The 18,820-nt window shown below is 43.1% G+C and overlaps 1 protein-coding gene across 1 annotated transcript in view; it reads right to left on the bottom strand.

The window, feature by feature from the left end:
- The window catches only part of LOC144593849 (protein eyes shut homolog), a 192,276-nt gene that overhangs the window by 92,034 nt on the left and 81,422 nt on the right, over positions 1 to 18,820 (bottom strand). Inside the window, exon 5 of the mRNA XM_078399968.1 lies at positions 17,451 to 17,671. Coding sequence (XP_078256094.1) covers positions 17,451 to 17,671 — 221 coding nt within the window. The remainder of the gene's footprint in view (positions 1 to 17,450; positions 17,672 to 18,820) is intronic.

The raw sequence follows: 18,820 nt of genomic DNA, 5'->3' as shown, positions 1-18,820 counted from the left end.
ATTGGATGTAATAAGGTGGCAATCCAAGAAAATAAAACAGAAATTGTATGTAATACTCATAGCATCCATAAAGAGAGTAAATGATTTAACATTTGAGTCTTTAACCCTGTTCTGATGACGAGGTAGCACTGACCTGACATATTACGTCCATTTCCCTCTCCTAAGATGCTGACTGATCAGCTGAGTATCCCAGGAATTTTCTACTATATTTCAGATTTCCAGCATTTGCAGTTTCTTTTTCTTTTTCAATATCAGTCAAATGCTCTGCTAGTGCAGTCAAAATAATCCCCATAATAAGCCCATCAATGAGAGGAGGAAAGACTCTAACAACTTGGGATGCACAAAATAGTACATTTGAGATGTATTCACTGCAGTTCTCCCAACATTGTTCCCTTTTCAATTCTGCCACTGGCTCAGTTTCCAGCTTCAGTCGAATATCTACTTAGCCTCCGATCACATCCCTACATCGAGTTTACAGCACTAAGAGAAGGTGGCCCAGTTTTGACTATGAACTAAAAACTTCAAAACGAGAATCATGATGGAGCCATATAGCACGGAAACAGGCCCTTCGGCCCAACTTGTCCACGCTGACCAAGTTGCCCCATCTAAGCTACTCCAATTTGCCTGCGTTTGGCTCATATCCCTCAAAATCATTCCTATCCACTTGAGCATGTCCTCCTTGCCAACCTAATCAGATGAAGAATCATTTATTTTATGCTGACCAATCACCAGGGGGTGGCTTAGTTTCCCAATTCATGCCTCCCAAAAAAACAGAGCCGGTGTTACACCTCTAGCTACAGTTTGAGTTCATTTTCCCACTATCAGTGATAGAATCTATGTGATTCATCCATGGCCCTTCTTTTCCCCAAGCCTTTAGATGTCAGCTCTCATTTTATTCACTGATGATACGAAGCATTTCCCCTCCTCCAATTCCCTTGACCACTTTTCAGAATGCCAATCAAGTCGTGGTCAGTGCAGATAAGGTGCTACCTTCTGGAGAGGGCTGGACAAAATCTGAACTGAGATTGCAATGTTGAAGTATGTAAGTGAATGGTAGAATCTGGGGGGAGTTCAGGGGTATGGAGGAACAATAAAATGGGAGCAGTGTAAATGCATCATTAATTGTCATCGTGGATTTTGGACTGAAGGATTTGTTTCTCTGTTGCATAACCAAGAAATTATGAATCAGATGAAGAGGATTAATTGTGCTAACTTGAGGGGGAATGAGAATGATTCTTGCACTAGGCCCATAAGGGCCTCAGATCCAGCAGTACCAAAATGTTCCCCTTCAGTTCTGATTAACTTGGCAGCATGCCCTGGACCAAGAAGGAAAATGTGTATAATTGGCAAACAGGTGAATGGACAGAATCTGGTCAAAAACTGCAGATGTTGGAAATTCAATCTTTACATTACGGAGAAGGGGAAGGGATGGAGAGAACGGTGGGAACATCCACTGACGTTATTTGATTCTGAGCCTGTTAAAGTATAACTGGGGCACATATCATTGGCCTCTCATCATCACCACCTAACGGCAGGATCGGTTGAAGCCCACGCTTTAACCCGCTTGTCCCTTCTCGAACGTGAGGGAGTTGCCACTAACTTAGGCATGGCATTTCTACTTCCTTTCTAGCCACTTGGAATGTAATGATGAATGATGGGAAATCAGGCATGGTCTCATTTATTATTAATCCCCTGGTCCAGATGGGCATCTTCTGTTGCCTTGCAACATCAAATATAGGTTTTCAACTATTACCTGAACAGTGCAAACTCTCTCCAAGGGCAGCATTTTATAAAAACTGGTGACTTGCCTTGCAGTCTCCTTTGAAGTATTTCTAACATTTTCAACCAAGGTGATGGGTGTCTAACCATACAACCCCTCAGCGATCTCCATGCTCTCAAACAGATTGATGGAATGTATTAAAGTTTTGAAATGATTACACCCTGAAGCAGGTTGCCTGCCTGTGGAGGAGAACAGTGGTCAGTCGCTTATTTTAATCAATAGAGTTGCTTTGCAAGAAGTTTGTACATTGTCCAAAAAAAAGTGGATCCAATTTAATTCTCAGTCTGCTCTGAAGCTCAGCTACTTCAAACAACCAGCCTTTATTTTGTTTATCTCTATGACAACAGACGGTGGCACTTCAAGCCGAGTCGAACAAACAATTGCATAAGAAAAAGGAATGGCGATGTTTTAAATGTTTGACAGACGATCAAGTCTCCAAATGTTATGTGAAAGTAAAAACAAAGCTGCAGATGTTACAAATTTGAAATCAAAACAGAAAATGCTGTGAATAATCAGCAGGTCAGACAGCATCCGTGAAGAGAAAAACAGATTTACATTTTAGGTTGGAGACCCTTGGTCAGATGTGTTTTGTTCTTTTCATAAATAGATTGATAAACAAAACACGGCCTGGCCTAGAAATTGTTCCAGCAGGCTTTCCAGGTGAGACTCCTCTAACCTTATCTACTGCACTTGGTGCTCCTAAAATGGCCCTCTTTACAATGGTAAGACCAAATGTTGATTCAGCGACTGTTCCCCCAAGCACTTGCACTCTCTTTGCCAATGTCTGCTGTGGATCACTAGGTTGCTAACTATTTTAACTCCCACACTGACCTTTCTGTTCTGGAATTCATTCATTGCCAGAGTGAGGCCAAATGCAAACTGAAAGAACAGCAACTCATGTTCTGCTTGTGTAGCATACTACCCAACAATATCAACATTGAATTTTCCAATTTAAAATAACATCCTACCTTTTCCTCCCCTCTCTTTCCTCTGTCACACCCCCACACCCGTTCTCCCACTATTCCTCCTCCCTCCCCATCATCCCCTTCCACTTATATCCCTCCCTCTGACTTTACATTTCACTCCTCTGCATACCTGACACCCTTCGTCTCTTTTTCATCTCTAAACTTTGTCCATCTATTTGTCAATCAAAACCCCCCTTCACCTGTATACAGCTACCACTTACCAGATTTAGTCTTGCCCAACCTCTTTATCATCCTTACTGCAATTAGTCTGAAGAAGGGTCCCGACCCGAAATATCACGTCCATTACCTCCACAAATGCTGCCTAAATCAAGCATTTAGTGATTTTTTTTGCAACTGATGAGAATCAGTGTGAAGTAGTCCACGCGACAAACACAGAAAAATAACTAATATTATGGGTTTTTAGCATATTTGAAAGTGGATTAATCACTACACCTGGTTGAAATATATCCCAGGCTGTTGAAGGAAGCAAAGAAAATTGCAGAGGCTGTGATTATAATTGCAGAAGTGGTGCCAGAGAGTTGGAGTACTGCCAACAAGGAAAGAAGAAAGTAATAATTATAGGCTAGTTAGTTTAACTTTGGTGAGTAGCAAATGGTTGGAATCTATTCTAAGAGACTGTCTAAACATTCATTTGGAAAGGTGCAGATTAATAAGAGGCTGTCAGTATGGATTTGTTAAGAGAAAGTCAGGTCTGACTAGATTAAATTAAATTTATCAAGCAGGTTACAAGTACTGTGGATGAGGGCCATGAATCCATGTACCAAACATGGATCTTTGCAGGGCTTTAGATAGTCTCACTTGGTAGGCTAGTCAAAAAATTAAAACTTAACGGGATCCAAAGGAGAGGCAAATTGAGAGGTGTTTTGTAACTGGAAGGCTGTTTCACACGATTCAATATTTAGTCCCTTGCTTTTTACTATATTAAGACCAAAGACTAAGGAGCAAAATTAGGCCATTTAGCTCATTGAGTTGGCTCTGCCATTTGATAATGGCTGATCTATTTACCCTCTCAACCCCATTTTCCTGCCCATAACCTTTGATGGCCTTGCTAATAACAAACCTATTAATCTTCACCTTAAAAATATCAGCCATCTGTGGCAATGAATTTCACAGATTCCCACCCTCTGGCTGAAGAAATTCCTTCTCCACTCCATTCTAAAGGTTTGTCCTTTTATTCTGAGGTTGTGCCCTCTGGCAGTCCCACTACTGGAAACCGATATTAATGATTTAGACTACAGTAAATTAGGTATGAAAAAGATGTTTGCGAATAGTACAAACTTGGCTGTATGGTTGACATAAGTGGGAAAACGTCAGACCACAAGAAGATACAAGTTGTCTACACCAATGTCACAATGGGAAATGTACAGAAAAAATTATGCACATTTATGCTATTGTAGAACTGATAAAATTCCCACAGATTTTAATTTCCTCTCATAATGCTTTGATTAATTTATTTCAATGAAATTCCTTCAGGGCACATATGATCATTCAATAATACATCTGAAATAAATGGGTTAATGATTGAGCTGAAATGCCCTGTATTATATAATTATAGTAACACATGCAATTTCAATTAGTATTAAATTGGCTGAAGTTTTCAAATGTGCAAAATGGGCAGAACTTGTTTAAAACCCACAACACAACTTCACATTGTATTAGAGACAACATGAATTTGGGACTTAAAGTGAAGAACAAGTTTGCAAAATCTAAAGGGAAAGAAAACTTTAATATGCAGATGCTGCAGTTATGAAATGAAAACAGAAAATTCTGGAAAAACTCAGCAGGTCAGGCAACATCTGCAGAAAGAAAAACAGTTAATATCTGGGACTCCAGAGACTGCAGATGCTGGAATCCTGAACAAAACACAAAGTGGTGGAGGAAACTAATGGTGTAGGAAGGAACTGCAGATGCTGGTTTTCTATCGAAGATAGGCACAAAATTCTTTAGCAAGTCAGCGGGCCAGGTGTTGGCTCGAAGGGCCAAATGGCCTCCTCCTGCACCTATTTTCTATGTTTCTATGACAGGCAGCATCTCTGGAGAAAAGGAGTAGGTAATGTTTCGGATCGAGACCCTTCTTCCCCTCTGAAGTTACGAAGCAAAGTTAACCTGCTGAGTTACTTCAGCATTTTGTGCCTATCTTCGGAGGAAACTAATGGGCCAGGCAGCATCTGTGCAGGAAATGGACAGACAATTCCAATATCAAGGGCTCTTTGTCAGATCAGACCTTGACCTGAAATGTTAATTATTTTTCTTTTTGCAGATGTTCTTGATTTGCTGTGTTTCCAAAATTTCTACTTTTATCTTTTACTTATAAAATGTAAATTAATAGAAATTTAGTGCAAATGTTCAGATCCCTATAAAATAGTTAGCCATGAAATGTTCATATTCTGATCTCTTCAACACTGTCTCGCAATTGCCCACATATTTCCCTGAGAAATCTCTGCCATACTATCCAATAGTTATCACTTTTCTACACAATAGATTAGAAGTTTGTTAAAACCAAAATCAGTGTTGTGCTGTTGGTCAGTTCTACCTAGAGCACAGCTTTTCATGTTTTTCATGGTGCCTCAGCACCCACTGGAAGCTTTCCATTCCATTTTTGATGGGATTTTAATCATACAGAGAAGTTTTTCCCCCAGGTTAAACCCCCCAAATATCAACAGTATTGCAACTCGCAGAAGAGCCTGCTGTGAGGTTTTTGATCTCACTAATCTGGAAATAAACATGTAAAGAACCACCAGCCATTACTAACCCGGGTTCCCTTGATACTGTGCCATTTAAACGGATGACACTTAAACCACCCTCTTGGTTCTCACCCAGATCTTGACATCCTCTTATTAAGACTTTAGGAATACAGAGTGGGAACAAGTCCTTTGGCCCACCAAGCCAGCACTGACCAGCGATCACCCTGTCCACGATCATCCTACACACTAGAGGCAATTTACAATTTACTGAAGCCAATTAACCGACAAACCTGTATGTCTTTGGAGTGCGAGAGGATACTGGAGCCCCTGGAAACAACAGACGCAGTCACACAGAGAACGTACAAACTCGGCAGACACCACCTGTAGTCAGGATTGAATCCGGGTCTCTGGCACTGTAAGACAGCAACTCTACTGCTGTGCCACAGTGCTACCCCATAATGACTATAGGTATAAACTTACACTAGTGTTGAGAATGCTGAGGAGGTCATAGTTGCAGATACTTTCAGCTTTTCAGCCTCAAAGTCAGTTGTCTCTGCTGATCTCTCATTTCACTGAAGATATTACCCACACTCTTTGCTCAATGAATCATTCAGCCCAATGGACACAATAATTTTGCTGAACTGTAATCCTCTACAAAGTGCATTTATTCATTGCTCACATTTGTGTAACGTTACTCCTCAGACAGACCTCCCCTGGCAACCTTATGCCTGGGGTTAGACACAAAATGCTGCAGTAACTCAGCGGGACAGGCATAGAAGGGTGGATAGAAGGAATGGGTGACGTTTTGGGTCAAGACCCTTCTTCAAACCTTCTGCCTGGAGTAACTGGCTTGACTCCACTGGGTAATATTTTTATCTGGATAATCCAGGAGCATCTGATTATTTGGGAGCATTCTCCCATATTACCTCCAATCAATGTGGAATCCATTCATTAGCAACATTACCTCGTGGCTGCAAGTGTTGCCTATCTGGGGACATGTCTCTTTAACAGCTGGCTGCAAATGTCACGCCTGCTCTGCTGTATGCTTGCAGCAGCAATAAATTACAAAATAATCAAATAATCACTGAAGAAGGGTTCCAACCCGAAACACTGTCTATCAAAACCTTATACAGATTCTGTCTTACTGGCTGAGTTACTCCAGCACTTTGTGTTTTGCTCAAGATTCGAGCAAATGCAATTTCTTGTGTCTCAATTAAAAAAGAATGCTGCTCTGAAACAATAATATCAATAAACCCCAACAGTGCTCTATAATTGAATATATCCATTGTTATGTAACTGCCACAAACAATATTAGGATGAACTAAAGCGCTCTTTTAATACCAGAAAATTAGTCTAGATATCCCTTCATGGTGTGGTTCAAAAATGCCTTTTATAATTTTGTATCAGTCCCAGGCCAATTCTCCTGTATGCAATGTGTTTGAAAGAGGGTATGTTCAATTTTTAGAGAATTATAAAAAAAAGATGTTTGTCGTGGGTTTTGTTGTCAGTTCATGAATATTATTAATCATTTCATTTCCCTTAATTCCCGATTCTCAGAGAGAAAGTCCCGGACTATTACTGAAGGGAGATAAACCAACTCCCATGTGGAATGCTTTTGAAATAAGGCATACGGTAGCTGCTATTCCCTCAGTGCTGAAACAAATGCTCAGCTGAAAGCTGGCTGCATAATTTACTGCACAATTGCCTGGAAACGGCAAAGAATATGTCATTCCTTTCCGATTTATATTCTACAGAACGCAATAGCAAAAGATAGAGCAACAGGAAAAGCGATTTACGAATGATTGGCCAGAAACCATGTAAACCATTCCTTTCATGCATCAAGCTGTCACCCTCTTCAAGAAGCATTCTTCTTCCACTCAGCCTCAGTCACACATATTGGGAAAAATGTTGATGCAATATTCGTAAAACATACAACAGTACAGCATAGGAACAGGCCCTTCGACCCATGTGCAGGCCACGATAAACACTTCAAGATTAACAAGATCATTTGTTCAGTAAACATGGTTTACCAACTGCTGTTGTGGATGGATCTTTCACCTATACCTCGTCTTTGCCCTCACAGTTTTGCCCTCGCTCACCTCTCTCGGCAGATGAAATGAGAATAGAGTCCCCTGGTCCTCACCTTTCACCCTAGCAGTTGCCATATACAACACATGATGCTCCAGCATTTCCATCACCTTCAATGTAATCCTACCACCAATCTCATCCTGCCACTGATCTCCCTTTCTGCTTTTCGCAGAGACCGCTCCCTCCGCAACTCCGATGGTTCACTCATCCCTTCCCACCCAAACCACTCCCCCACAGGTACATTCCCCTAAAGCGCAGAAGATGTAAAACCCTTGCATTCCGACAAGTTTGCATTTGAAAAATTGTGGTCAAAATCCTTCGTGACTTTAGGGTTCAAGGCCTACCCAGATTTTACACAGAAGGAGCTCAACATTGCTTTGGCAAATTATTATTGTCATTTGTACTGAGGTACAGCAAAAAGCTTTTTGTTGTGGGCATTCAGTCAACGAAGACTATACATGATTACAATCAAGCTGACCACAGTGTGCCGATAGAGGATAATGGGTCTTTTATTCAGTGCAAGATAAAGTCCGATTAGCAACAGCTCAAAGGTCTCCAATGAGGTAGATGGTAGGTTAGACCACACTCTAGCTGGCGAGAGGACAGTTCAGTTGCCTGATAAGTAGAATATTCAGCAATACTAGTTGAAACAAATGGGAATGATTGCTTTACGTTGATAGTATTCTTGTCCTCATTAATATTGGCTGTGGTGATGCGGAAGGCTAAGTTGAAACTACCAGGAATAATTCTTCAGCTGTGGGTTGCTGCCAATGTAAATGCATGAAGTGTCCATCAGCTGTCATTTACAGGGAGCCAGCCTTGAGAACATGAAAGTCCAATAGTATTCTTCTAATATAATTTAGCACTGGATTGAAAAAGTTGAACATCATATAGTGAGAATCCCCTGTGAAAAGTAGAAATTTGCAAAAAAATAATATTTAGCTCTGGTCTGTTCTGGACTTTGCTGTCAGCATTTCTGAACTGTATTTTCATTTGGATCCAAGCCTGTTCTTGACTCTCAATGGCTTTAGCATTAGCTGCTGTGATGTTGGGCTGTTTACAATGCTTTTGTCACTCTTCTTCAACACTTTGTGGTTCAGCTATTGTGATTCATGCTGCTGCATAAACGTTTTATCATTTACGCTGTTGCTGACAGTTTCCCTACATACAGGTGGCGCAGCGGTAGAGTTGCTGCCTTACAGCACCAGAGACCCGGGTTAGATCCTGACTGTGGGTGCTGTCTGTACGGAGTTTGTACGTTCTCTCCGTGACCTGAGTGGGTTTTCGCTGGGATCTCCAGTTTCCTCCCACACTCCAAAGACATACATGTTTGTAGATTCATTGGCTCAGTGTAATTGTATATTGTCCCTAGTGTGTGTTGATATCGTTAATGTGTGGGGATCGCTGGTCAGTGCGGGCTTGGTGGGTCGAAGGGCAGGTTTCCGCTCTGCATCTCTAAACTAAACTAAACACTATCACATAACGCAATTGGTAATTTGTCTATTAATTCTTAAGCCACAATTAGACGGACATTTTCCTGATTATCTAAGCTGCATTTGCATAGAATCAGTAATGTATGTCACCACAGTAGAATATTTTCCAATCAGTGTTCAGCGCTTTTCAATACTACAAAGAATCAAATGGATGTCAAGAAAATAAGAATTGAAATAACTAATTCGATCTCTTTAGCTATGGTTTAACATTGGCAAGTGGTTTTGGTTCTTTTAAGTGTAATGTGCCACTGAAAGACACACAAGAGTGGCAGAACCAAAGGGCCCTTTCATTCTCCTTTGGTTGGTTTTCTTCAACAAGGTACATCTGACTCTCATTCACATTATCCCAGTATTATTTAACATGAGACTTTATTTGGAGAGTTTCCAAATGAATACATGTTGAAAACGAGTGTGCTCATTATTTCAGGAAGTTCACATTCTGGATACAAAAAAACCCCTCACATTAGCTTTCACGAGTACTTCTGCGAAGGATAACTACTAAAGTGCTTTTGAAATGCAATGTCTCTGTTTCACACCTGCCAAGTTCAGGGACTTTTGTGCATATACTGTGATACTGGATACTATTCCAAACTTAAATAATCAGCATGTTCGGCTGCTGCAAAGACGCCTCAGTCAGCCTTGTTCAATGCCATTAAGTAACAGTTTTATCCCTTCAGCTGAACACTCTGTACCCTGGTCTGAACATCGAGTAAATAGCTGATCTGTTCCCCTGATATCCTTGCCAATTTATTTCATACATTTGACTGGGTTATTCTCTTAGTTTGGAACACGTCTCTTCAGTTACCTGGGTTTTCTCCCAGTTTCTCCACTCCTTAAAAGCCGTCTCAGTCTCTCATTTATTAATTCCCTCGGATACTTGGAATTAGCAATAATTTGCACTATCAACAACAGTATTTTAGTTCTGAAACAGGGACACCAAACATGCCCACAGCAGCTTTCTTTCAGCTTGCTCTTCCGGGAATTTCTACCCTGACGCTGTTGAAACCAAAGATACTAGAGGAACAAGATAGACCACTCGACCCTAAAAAAACATAGTATGTCATGGCACCATTTTAGTAGGCAGAAACTTGCAGAAACATTTAAAAAGAAAAATAACAAAAGTCTGTGAGTTGATAGATGAGATATATTCTGCATTTTAATGGTATCATCGCATATACTGTTCCTCCAAAACACTGATTACACTGCGAGAGGCATAACGAACGGCGGGGTTTGCCTACTGAAATGGCTCCTTTGCGTACTACACTTCAGTATAGGCGATTTCAACGGAGTGGTCCATCTTGTTCCTCTAGTATCTTTGGTTGAAACCAAACCGGCAAATGAGCACACAACACAGTCCTTAAAGCATTTCAAAGGCGTTTAGATAAGCACAAATATGAGGAAATGGTGGGATATGGATCATGTGCAGGCAGATGATATTAATTTATCTTGTCGCCATGTTTGACACAGACATTGTGGGATGAAAGGCCTGTTCCTGTGCTGTACTTTTCTATGTACTATGTTCTTAAAGTGGTGATAACATTAAAGGCTAATATTACACATGGTACATATGTTAGAAAGCACTGAATTTCATTTATCAATTTTCATTGATAATGTGCCTTTGAAATATTCTTGCTACATTAAAAATGGCTACATAAATATGTGCTGTTGTTGCTTCCTTTTCATATATTCCTGTCTGCCTCTAACATGGATTTAAACATTCCAGTCCATCATCTGAAGAGGCGTTCCATCCGGCATACAGGTCGATGTTCAACCAAAGTCACTCAAACAGATTCTTTCGTGATTAATGTAATGGGGGGAAATGCACTGATGACCCCCGACAATGAAAGCTCTTGCTTCGGCCTGGTCTTTAGCCAGTAAGCCCCACACCCAGCCTTGTTAACTGTCGGATGAAGCAGCTCCAGTAGGCAAATCATAGATGGTTACCCATCTACATTTTGCCTGCACCTTAGGTGTGACCACCCCACTGTAACTCCTGTTCAAAACTCTCTTCAACCTCTATAGGTGCACGGTAGAGAGCAAATTGCATCACCTTGGTACGGGATGGTATGTAGGGTAGAGAGCATATAGCATGGTTGTATCACTCATCTACCTTCTCCCTGCCCTTGGCATGACCACCCCAATGTAACTCCTATCTATGAAGCCTTCAGTCTACTGCCACAGCTCCAGTTCCCTCACGCGGTCAGTCAGGAGTCGCAGCTGGACGCACTTCCAATAGGTGTAGTCCTCAGTGACACTGAAGGTTTCGCTCACTTCCTACATCCTGCAGAAGGAGCATACCACTGCACTACCTGCCATTCTTACTGCACTTGCACCACAGAAGAGTTACAAAAAAAAGGCCTTACCTTATCTTACTTTCTACCTTACTTCTTACTTTCAGCCGCTTTGCTGAAGCCTCTGGAGCAAAAGCCTCAGCACTGTCCATCAAACACAGCACTTGGACCTCAGAACACAGCCTCTCCTGAAATGCCTGCTCCATTAGTGCCTGCCTTCCTCTTTTTCACCACCAGGAGCAGTCACTCCCAGACACTGACGGAAGGATTTGAAATCTCCCGCCTGGTCCCTCCTCTTGCAGCTCCGTCGCATGGTGCAGATGGAAAGGTGCAGTATGCTCATCGTCATCCCCCGTCCTCCTCTCCGTCCCGTGCCCCATCATGTTCTTGCTCACCCACTGCTCAGCGATGACCTCTTCAGGGGAGGGGGAATCAGAAGCCCCTCCCATCACCGTGCAGAAACAAGAGAGGTGCATGTGGAAACTGCAGCCAGACTCACAGCAGCACTGTTGGTCATGAGGGTGTTTAAAGCTGATCGAATCAAGGAGTCGGCGACCACTGGTAAACATTCACTGATGGTCTTGCAAAGATGACCTTATTGAGGAAACCATCCCAATGTTCTTTGGGATCTTTTATTTAGATAGTTTCATTACTTGAACTTGATTGATCGATTGAATAATACAGCATAGCAACAGGGCCTTCGGCCCAACGAGTACATGCCGACCTTCGATCACTCATTCACATTAGTTCTATGTTTCACATCCACTCCCTGCACAGCAGGGGCAATTTACAGAGGCCAATTGACCTACAAACGCCCATGTCAATAGGATGTGGGAGGAAACGGGAGCACCTGGAGGAAACCCACGCAGTCACAGGGAGAACGCGCAAACTGCACACAAAAGGCACCTAAGGTCAGGATTGAACACGGGTCTCTGGCGCTGTGAGACAGCAGCTCTACCAGCTGCACCATCCATTTGCATGAGTCTTGGTTCTACATCTGTGCTTAAAACAAAACTGGTCCAGCAAACCAAACAAAAAAGGGTGAAATGCAATTTCTGGGCTCTTTGGTCTGTGGAAAGGGTGGGATGAGTAAAATTGTAACAACGAAAATGGTTAAGTAAATTATAATGAAGAAAAGGTCGTCAAACCTGACAGGATAAGACAGGGAAGGTGATAAATAAAGTTGATAAAGCTCATTCAGAAAACTATCAGTAAGGGAAGTGAGATAAGGATCAAATCACTCAAAACAACTTTTGCACTGGAGTCAGGCAATCTTTTCTCAGCCAGAGATTGATCAAAAATGATCTGTGGTGTTTCTGATTAGACATTAGATTAAGGCCCTGCCGGCCTCCCTTGAATTGGATATACATGTCCCTTTAGAACAGTCACGTACAGACGTTGCTGGGGACACTTGAATGATGTTCATCAGTGAGTGGCATGGTTGGCACCCCTCTTGAGATTTTCTTTATGGCAATGTTGCTGGCGTTGACTGCAGGAAGCAGGCTTTCGATGCATGCTTGAGACCAACTACTGTGGGGGGCCTCTTGCATCTTGACACTGCTGGAAGTCAGGCAGGGAAGACCTCACCACACCTCAAAGGATGATCTAAAAGACCAGTGTCTTATTGCAAAGTCTGTGTGCACTATTCCTCATTGAACATTACCAGTCCTGCCCCGAGTGTCCACTGCTGATAGCTCACTGCCCCATTGGACGCCAAGGGTGATGTCCACACACACCACAATACCACACCAGCAGAAATCTGTCTTAAAAGTAGTAGGTGGTCCTGAGATCACTGATTAATTTAGTTTGGTTTGGAGATACAGAGTGGAAATAGTCCTCGCCGACCAACGTTCACCTGTACACTAGTTCATATCATCATATCATCATATATATACAGCCGGAAACAGGCCTTTTTCGGCCCTCCAAGTCCGTGCCGCCCAGCGATCCCCGTACATTAACACTATCCTACACCCACTAGGGACAATTTTTACATTTACCCAGCCAATTAACCTACATACCTGTACGTTTTTGGAGTGTGGGAGGAAACCGAAGATCTCGGAGAAAACCCACGCAGGTCACGGGGAGAACGTACAAACTCCTTACAGTGCAGCACCCGTAGTCAGGATCGAACCTGAGCCTCCGGTGCTGCATTCGCTGTAAAGCAGCAACTCTACCGCTGCGCCACGTACCGTGCCGTGTCATAAACTCTTGGGGACGATTTACAAAAACTAATTAACGTATAAACCTGCACGTCTTTGGAATGTGGGAGGAAACTGGAACACCCGGAGTAAACCCACGCAGTAACAGGGAGAACATACAATCACTGTACAGAAAGCATCCGTAGTCAGGATCGAACCTGGGTCTCTGGCGTTGTAGAGCAGCAACCCTGCCGCTGCACCACTGTGCTGCCCCTTTTTCATTGTACATTACAAATGTCTAAGATTTTCAGTAATCCAGTCTTCTATTTTGCACTTTTGTCTTTCTTAAATGTAAAGCTACAAGTTATCCAAATTTGATCCATCATTTCAAGGTCAGTTGGCAAACTAACAACCCTTGCTGTCAGGGGCTCTACTCTTGACCTTCCATTCCTTTATTTCACCCCTGGGCTCAGCCAGGAGATCAGGCAATTGAAAATATCTAACGGTCCAATATACAATTCCTAACCAGATTAGAACAGAAAGAATAACAAAAGGAATAAATGAACATAAATCTGTTCTCCAACTTTAATACAGTCAGGACAATGTACTTATCAGGCAACATTTGTTGTTGAGCAAGGTTAGGACGAGTGCATGGACATGCTGCAGAGGCATTATATGTCTTAATAGTTACCTTACGCAGCACATTACCATACAATTTGTTATAATACTGCAATGGTTAGGTCTTCAAATAGTTCCAAGGAGACACATAACTAAAATAGCCCCCTTAGTCTGTTTCTAACAAAGCCCTTCCCAAGATTTGTGCATTGATGTTATCAGCCATGTTGATTCTATTGCTCTAGACCATAGGGAAAGCTGGCTACAGAGTCATAGAACGTAGAAAAGTACAGCACGACAACACACCCGTTGACCCACAATGTCAATAGACAATAGACAATAGGTGCAGGAGTAGGCCATTCAGCCCTTCGAGCCAGCACCGCCATTCAATGTGATCATGGCTGATCACTCTCAATCAGTACCCCGTTCCTGCCTTCTCCCCATACCCCCTCACTCCGCTATCCTTAAGAGCTCTATCCAGCTCTCTCTTGAAAGTATCCAACGAACTGGCCTCCACTGCCTTCTGAGGCAGAGAATTCCACACCTTCACCACTCTCTGACTGAAAAAGTTCTTCCTCATCTCCGTTCTAAATGGCCTACCCCTTATTCTTAAACTGTGGCCCCTTGTTCTGGACTCCCCCAACATTGGGAACATGTTTCCTGCCTCTAATGTGTCCAATCCCCTAATTATCTTATAAATTCCAGTGTATACAAGCCTAATTGCTCCAGCCTTTCAACATACGACAGTCCCGCCATTCCGGGAATTAATCTAGTGAACCTACGTTGCACGCCCTCAATAGCAAGAATATCCTTCCTCAAATTTGGAGACCAAAACTGCACACAGTACTCCAGGTGCGGTCTCACCAGGGCCCGGTACAACTGTAGAAGGACCTCTTTGCTCCTATACTCAACTCCTCTTGTTACGAAGGCCAACATTCCATTGGCTTTCTTCACTGCCTGCTGTACCTGCATGCTTCCTTTCAGTGACTGATGCACTAGGACACCCAGATCTCGTTGAACATCCCCTCTTCCTAACTTGACACCATTCAGATAATAATCTGCCTTTCTATTCTTACTTCCAAAGTGAATAACCTCACACTTATCTACATTAAACTGCATCTGCCATGTATCCGCCCACTCACACAACCTGTCCAAGTCACCCTGCAGCCTTATTGCATCTTCCACACAATTCACACTACCCCCCAGCTTAGTATCATCTGTAAATTTGCTAATGGTACTTTTAATCCCTTCATCTAAGTCATTAATGTATATCGTAAATAGCTGGGGTCCCAGCACCGAACCTTGCGGTACTCCACTGGTCACTGCCTGCCATTCCGAAAGGGACCCATTTATCCCCACTCTTTGCTTTCTGTCTGTCAACCAATTTTCTATCCATGTCAGTACCCTACCCCCAATACCATGTGCTCTAATTTTGCCCACTAATCTCCTATGTGGGACCTTGTCGAAGGCTTTCTGTGACAAACATAATACAAAATACATTAATCTCATCAGCCCGTACAAGATCTAAATCCTTCCATTTTCTGCAGTACTAGAAACTTTAATGCCTGGCTACGATAGGGGCTGATGTCTTGATTTGATTCCTAATCTCTACTAAAGGGCCTGTCCCACTTAGGCGATTTTAAGGTGACTGCCGGCGACTAGGCTGTCACCGACAGTTCGCCGGGGTGTCGCGGGCATGATCGCGAGGAGTCTTCCAAAAATCGTAGTGGATCTCAGCGCGTCGCTGAGAAATCATCCGGAATGAAATTTCTCGGCGACAGCTGGCTTGTCGCCAGGTATCGTTGCTCAGTTTGGGAGCATATTTGGCTTGGCAGCCCAAAAACACAGCCACATTGAGCACCTTGACAGTAACCATGTTGGTTATTCGTGAGACAATCTTTGCATCCCAGCATGGCACTGAACTGGGATCCGGGTCAAAGTAAGAACCTCTCTTACCTTATATTCTTCTGTCCCACCACCCCACATTGCTGCAACTCCCCATCAGGCCAACACCTCTACTTGCTTTCCCAACCCCACACTAACGTCCATATGTCCAATCCACCTGCACCTTTGGAGGCACTGATTCCCAACAAGGCCCACGCCTTGAACCTAGAATCTGCTGACTCAAACTGTTCGATGAGCTTTTGTGCATTTGTCGGTGACAGAAAGTGCTGATTCTTTGCGTACTGCTGAGGTGAGGTTTGCTGTATGATTTTACCGGGTTGTATGCAGAAACAAAGAATTTCTTTGTACCTAGCTACATGTGACAAGAAGGATAATTGGTTCATTGCTGAGGTGCTTGACAGGGAAGCCTTGATCAGCCCCACCCTACTCATGTTATTCTTGGCCTGAACTTCCACCCCATCACATTATCAACTCTCCAAGTTACACCAATGCAAAGGCCTTCAATGCCTCTTATTCCTCACACATCCCTGACCACAGCACAAAATAGCCCCCCCACCACCACATTCTCCAACATAGCAGCTTAGTTTAGTTTAGCTTAGTTTATTATTATGTGCCGAGGTACAGTGAAAAGCTTTTTTTTGCTGCGTGTTATCCAGTCATCGAAAAGACGATACATGATTACAATCATGCTGCCCATGGTGTATAGATACAAGATAAAGGGAATATCATTTAGTGCAAGATATAGCATTGAAGTCTAATAATGTCCGATTAAAGATAGTTTGAAGGTCTCTAATGAGGTAAATGGGAGGTCAGGACTGCTCTATAATTGGTGAGAGGATGGTTGAGTTGCTAGTGAATCCCTCCCCAAGCAGTGGCTGTAACAGGTCTACATGCACTGGCTCCTCAGGGCTCGAAACTGAGGCAACATCAATTACCAGACAATACTTTTGTTTCAGGGAATGGGCTTCGAGTCTTAGGTGCAACCTAAAGGTTGCAATGGGTTTCGAAGATACAGTAGAAACAGTCACTTCCATGCCAGTGTATCACACCGTTGTGGGTGCATGGGAAATTCCAGACCATACAACCATTGAATCCAACCCACAGAGGGAGATTATTTGGCCCCCAATGATTGTGTCAGATCTTTAATCAATCCAACTAGCACTGCACATTTCTCTTTAACCCCAGCACTGTAATTGGTATCAGCTTGTATTCAGTTGTTTGGTAAGTTATCATTGAATCTTCCTCCAGCACCCGTTCAGGCATTGACTTGGATCACAGCAACTTGCCAAATTATACATTTCCTCATCTCTCCATTTTTTTGCCAGTTAATTGAAATCTGTTTTCTCTGAAGCTTGAGGCACCAATCATCTTATTCTAAGATATGTGAATCATGACCTCCTTTAATTTGCAGGCCATAATATTCCCAGTTTGCTCACCCAAGAGATGTCCTGTTTGTGCCCAAATGCTTACCTGATGCAGGTAGCACCATTTCTACATGGTTGGTAATCGCAGATTGCAACATCGCAGTTAATTATGTTCTTCCCACGTATTGCCTCCTCCAAAAGGAACAGCTCGTTGTTGTTCACCTGCAGCTCCCGGATGCAGCCCACATAACTCTCCATCTGTCCCATCTCTGGAACTACTTCACTTTCCATCGGAGCACCACCAAGATAAAGAGGTCCAAGGCTTCCCTGGGTAAAAAGAATAGGGATAAAGCTAAGGCTCAGTACTCAGGATCTGCTCAGTCACAACTGAAGGATCAATGAAACAAGAGGATTTATAGAGTCATAGAGTGATAAAACACAGGAACAAGTCATTCGGCCCATCAAGTTCAACCTTCAAGCACCCATATTTACACTAATCCAACCCCAAACCATTTTATTCCCTGCCACATTCTCATCAACTACTTCTCAGATTCTACAACTCACCTACACACCAGGGCAATTTTCAGTGGCCAGTTCACCAACCAACACATGTGCTTTTTGGGTTGTGGGAGGAAACCATGGTATCTGGAGGAATCCCATGTGGTCAAAGGAAGGACTGGCAAATGCCACAGAGACAGAACCAGAGGTTAGGTTTGAGCCAGGGACGTTGTAGCTGTAAGGCAGCAGCTCTGCTAACTGCGCCACAGCACTGTGCCAAGCTGATAGATTAGGTATCAGCATTGGATCAATGGGGGGGAGGGGAGGGGTGCAGGGAGGGGGGTGGTGGGGATGGTTTGCATCACTGATACTGGAAACCAGGAGTTGCCCAGGGGTAGCTTGGCAATTCCTGGAATTGGCCATTGGCAGTGAGCCGGAAGATCTGCCCTGTTATCACCCCACTGTGAATGGCAGCCAGATGTGGGTAAATAGGTTGCTGCATTAAACTGGGTTCCAGCATGACCAATCTTTTCCAAGGCACCTTGTTGAGCATGTGATGCTTTCAGGTGAGCTGAGGCTATGAAAGACATTATTGAAATGTTGGTCCTTTTATTTTTCCTTTCAGCACCCGCCTTTACCACCCGGGAAGACAAGGGTAGGAGGCACATGGGAGGCACATAACCAGCTGCTCATGGCCCTCCAGATCAGACACTTTTTACTATATTTTCCTACTTCTGGGTTAAATTCTTGTCACTCCCAAACAAACCGCACAATGCTAGCACCTTCACCACATGGGGTTCAAGAGGCAGACACATGCAAGGGACAGGAATTAAATGCTGGTCTTGCCAGTGATGCCCCGATCTCAGAAATGAACCCCTCTTTATCAACCTGCTTAAATCACATCATATTATTGAAGACCATCTCTCAGCTTCCACTTTCCCAGAGAACTGAGCTCCAGTATCTTCGGTCTCTCCTTTT

Source organism: Rhinoraja longicauda, chromosome 5 (assembly GCF_053455715.1).
Source record: "Rhinoraja longicauda isolate Sanriku21f chromosome 5, sRhiLon1.1, whole genome shotgun sequence".
In the NCBI taxonomy this organism is placed as follows: domain Eukaryota; kingdom Metazoa; phylum Chordata; class Chondrichthyes; order Rajiformes; family Arhynchobatidae; genus Rhinoraja; species Rhinoraja longicauda.
This window is presented reverse-complemented; position numbering and strand designations above follow the sequence as displayed.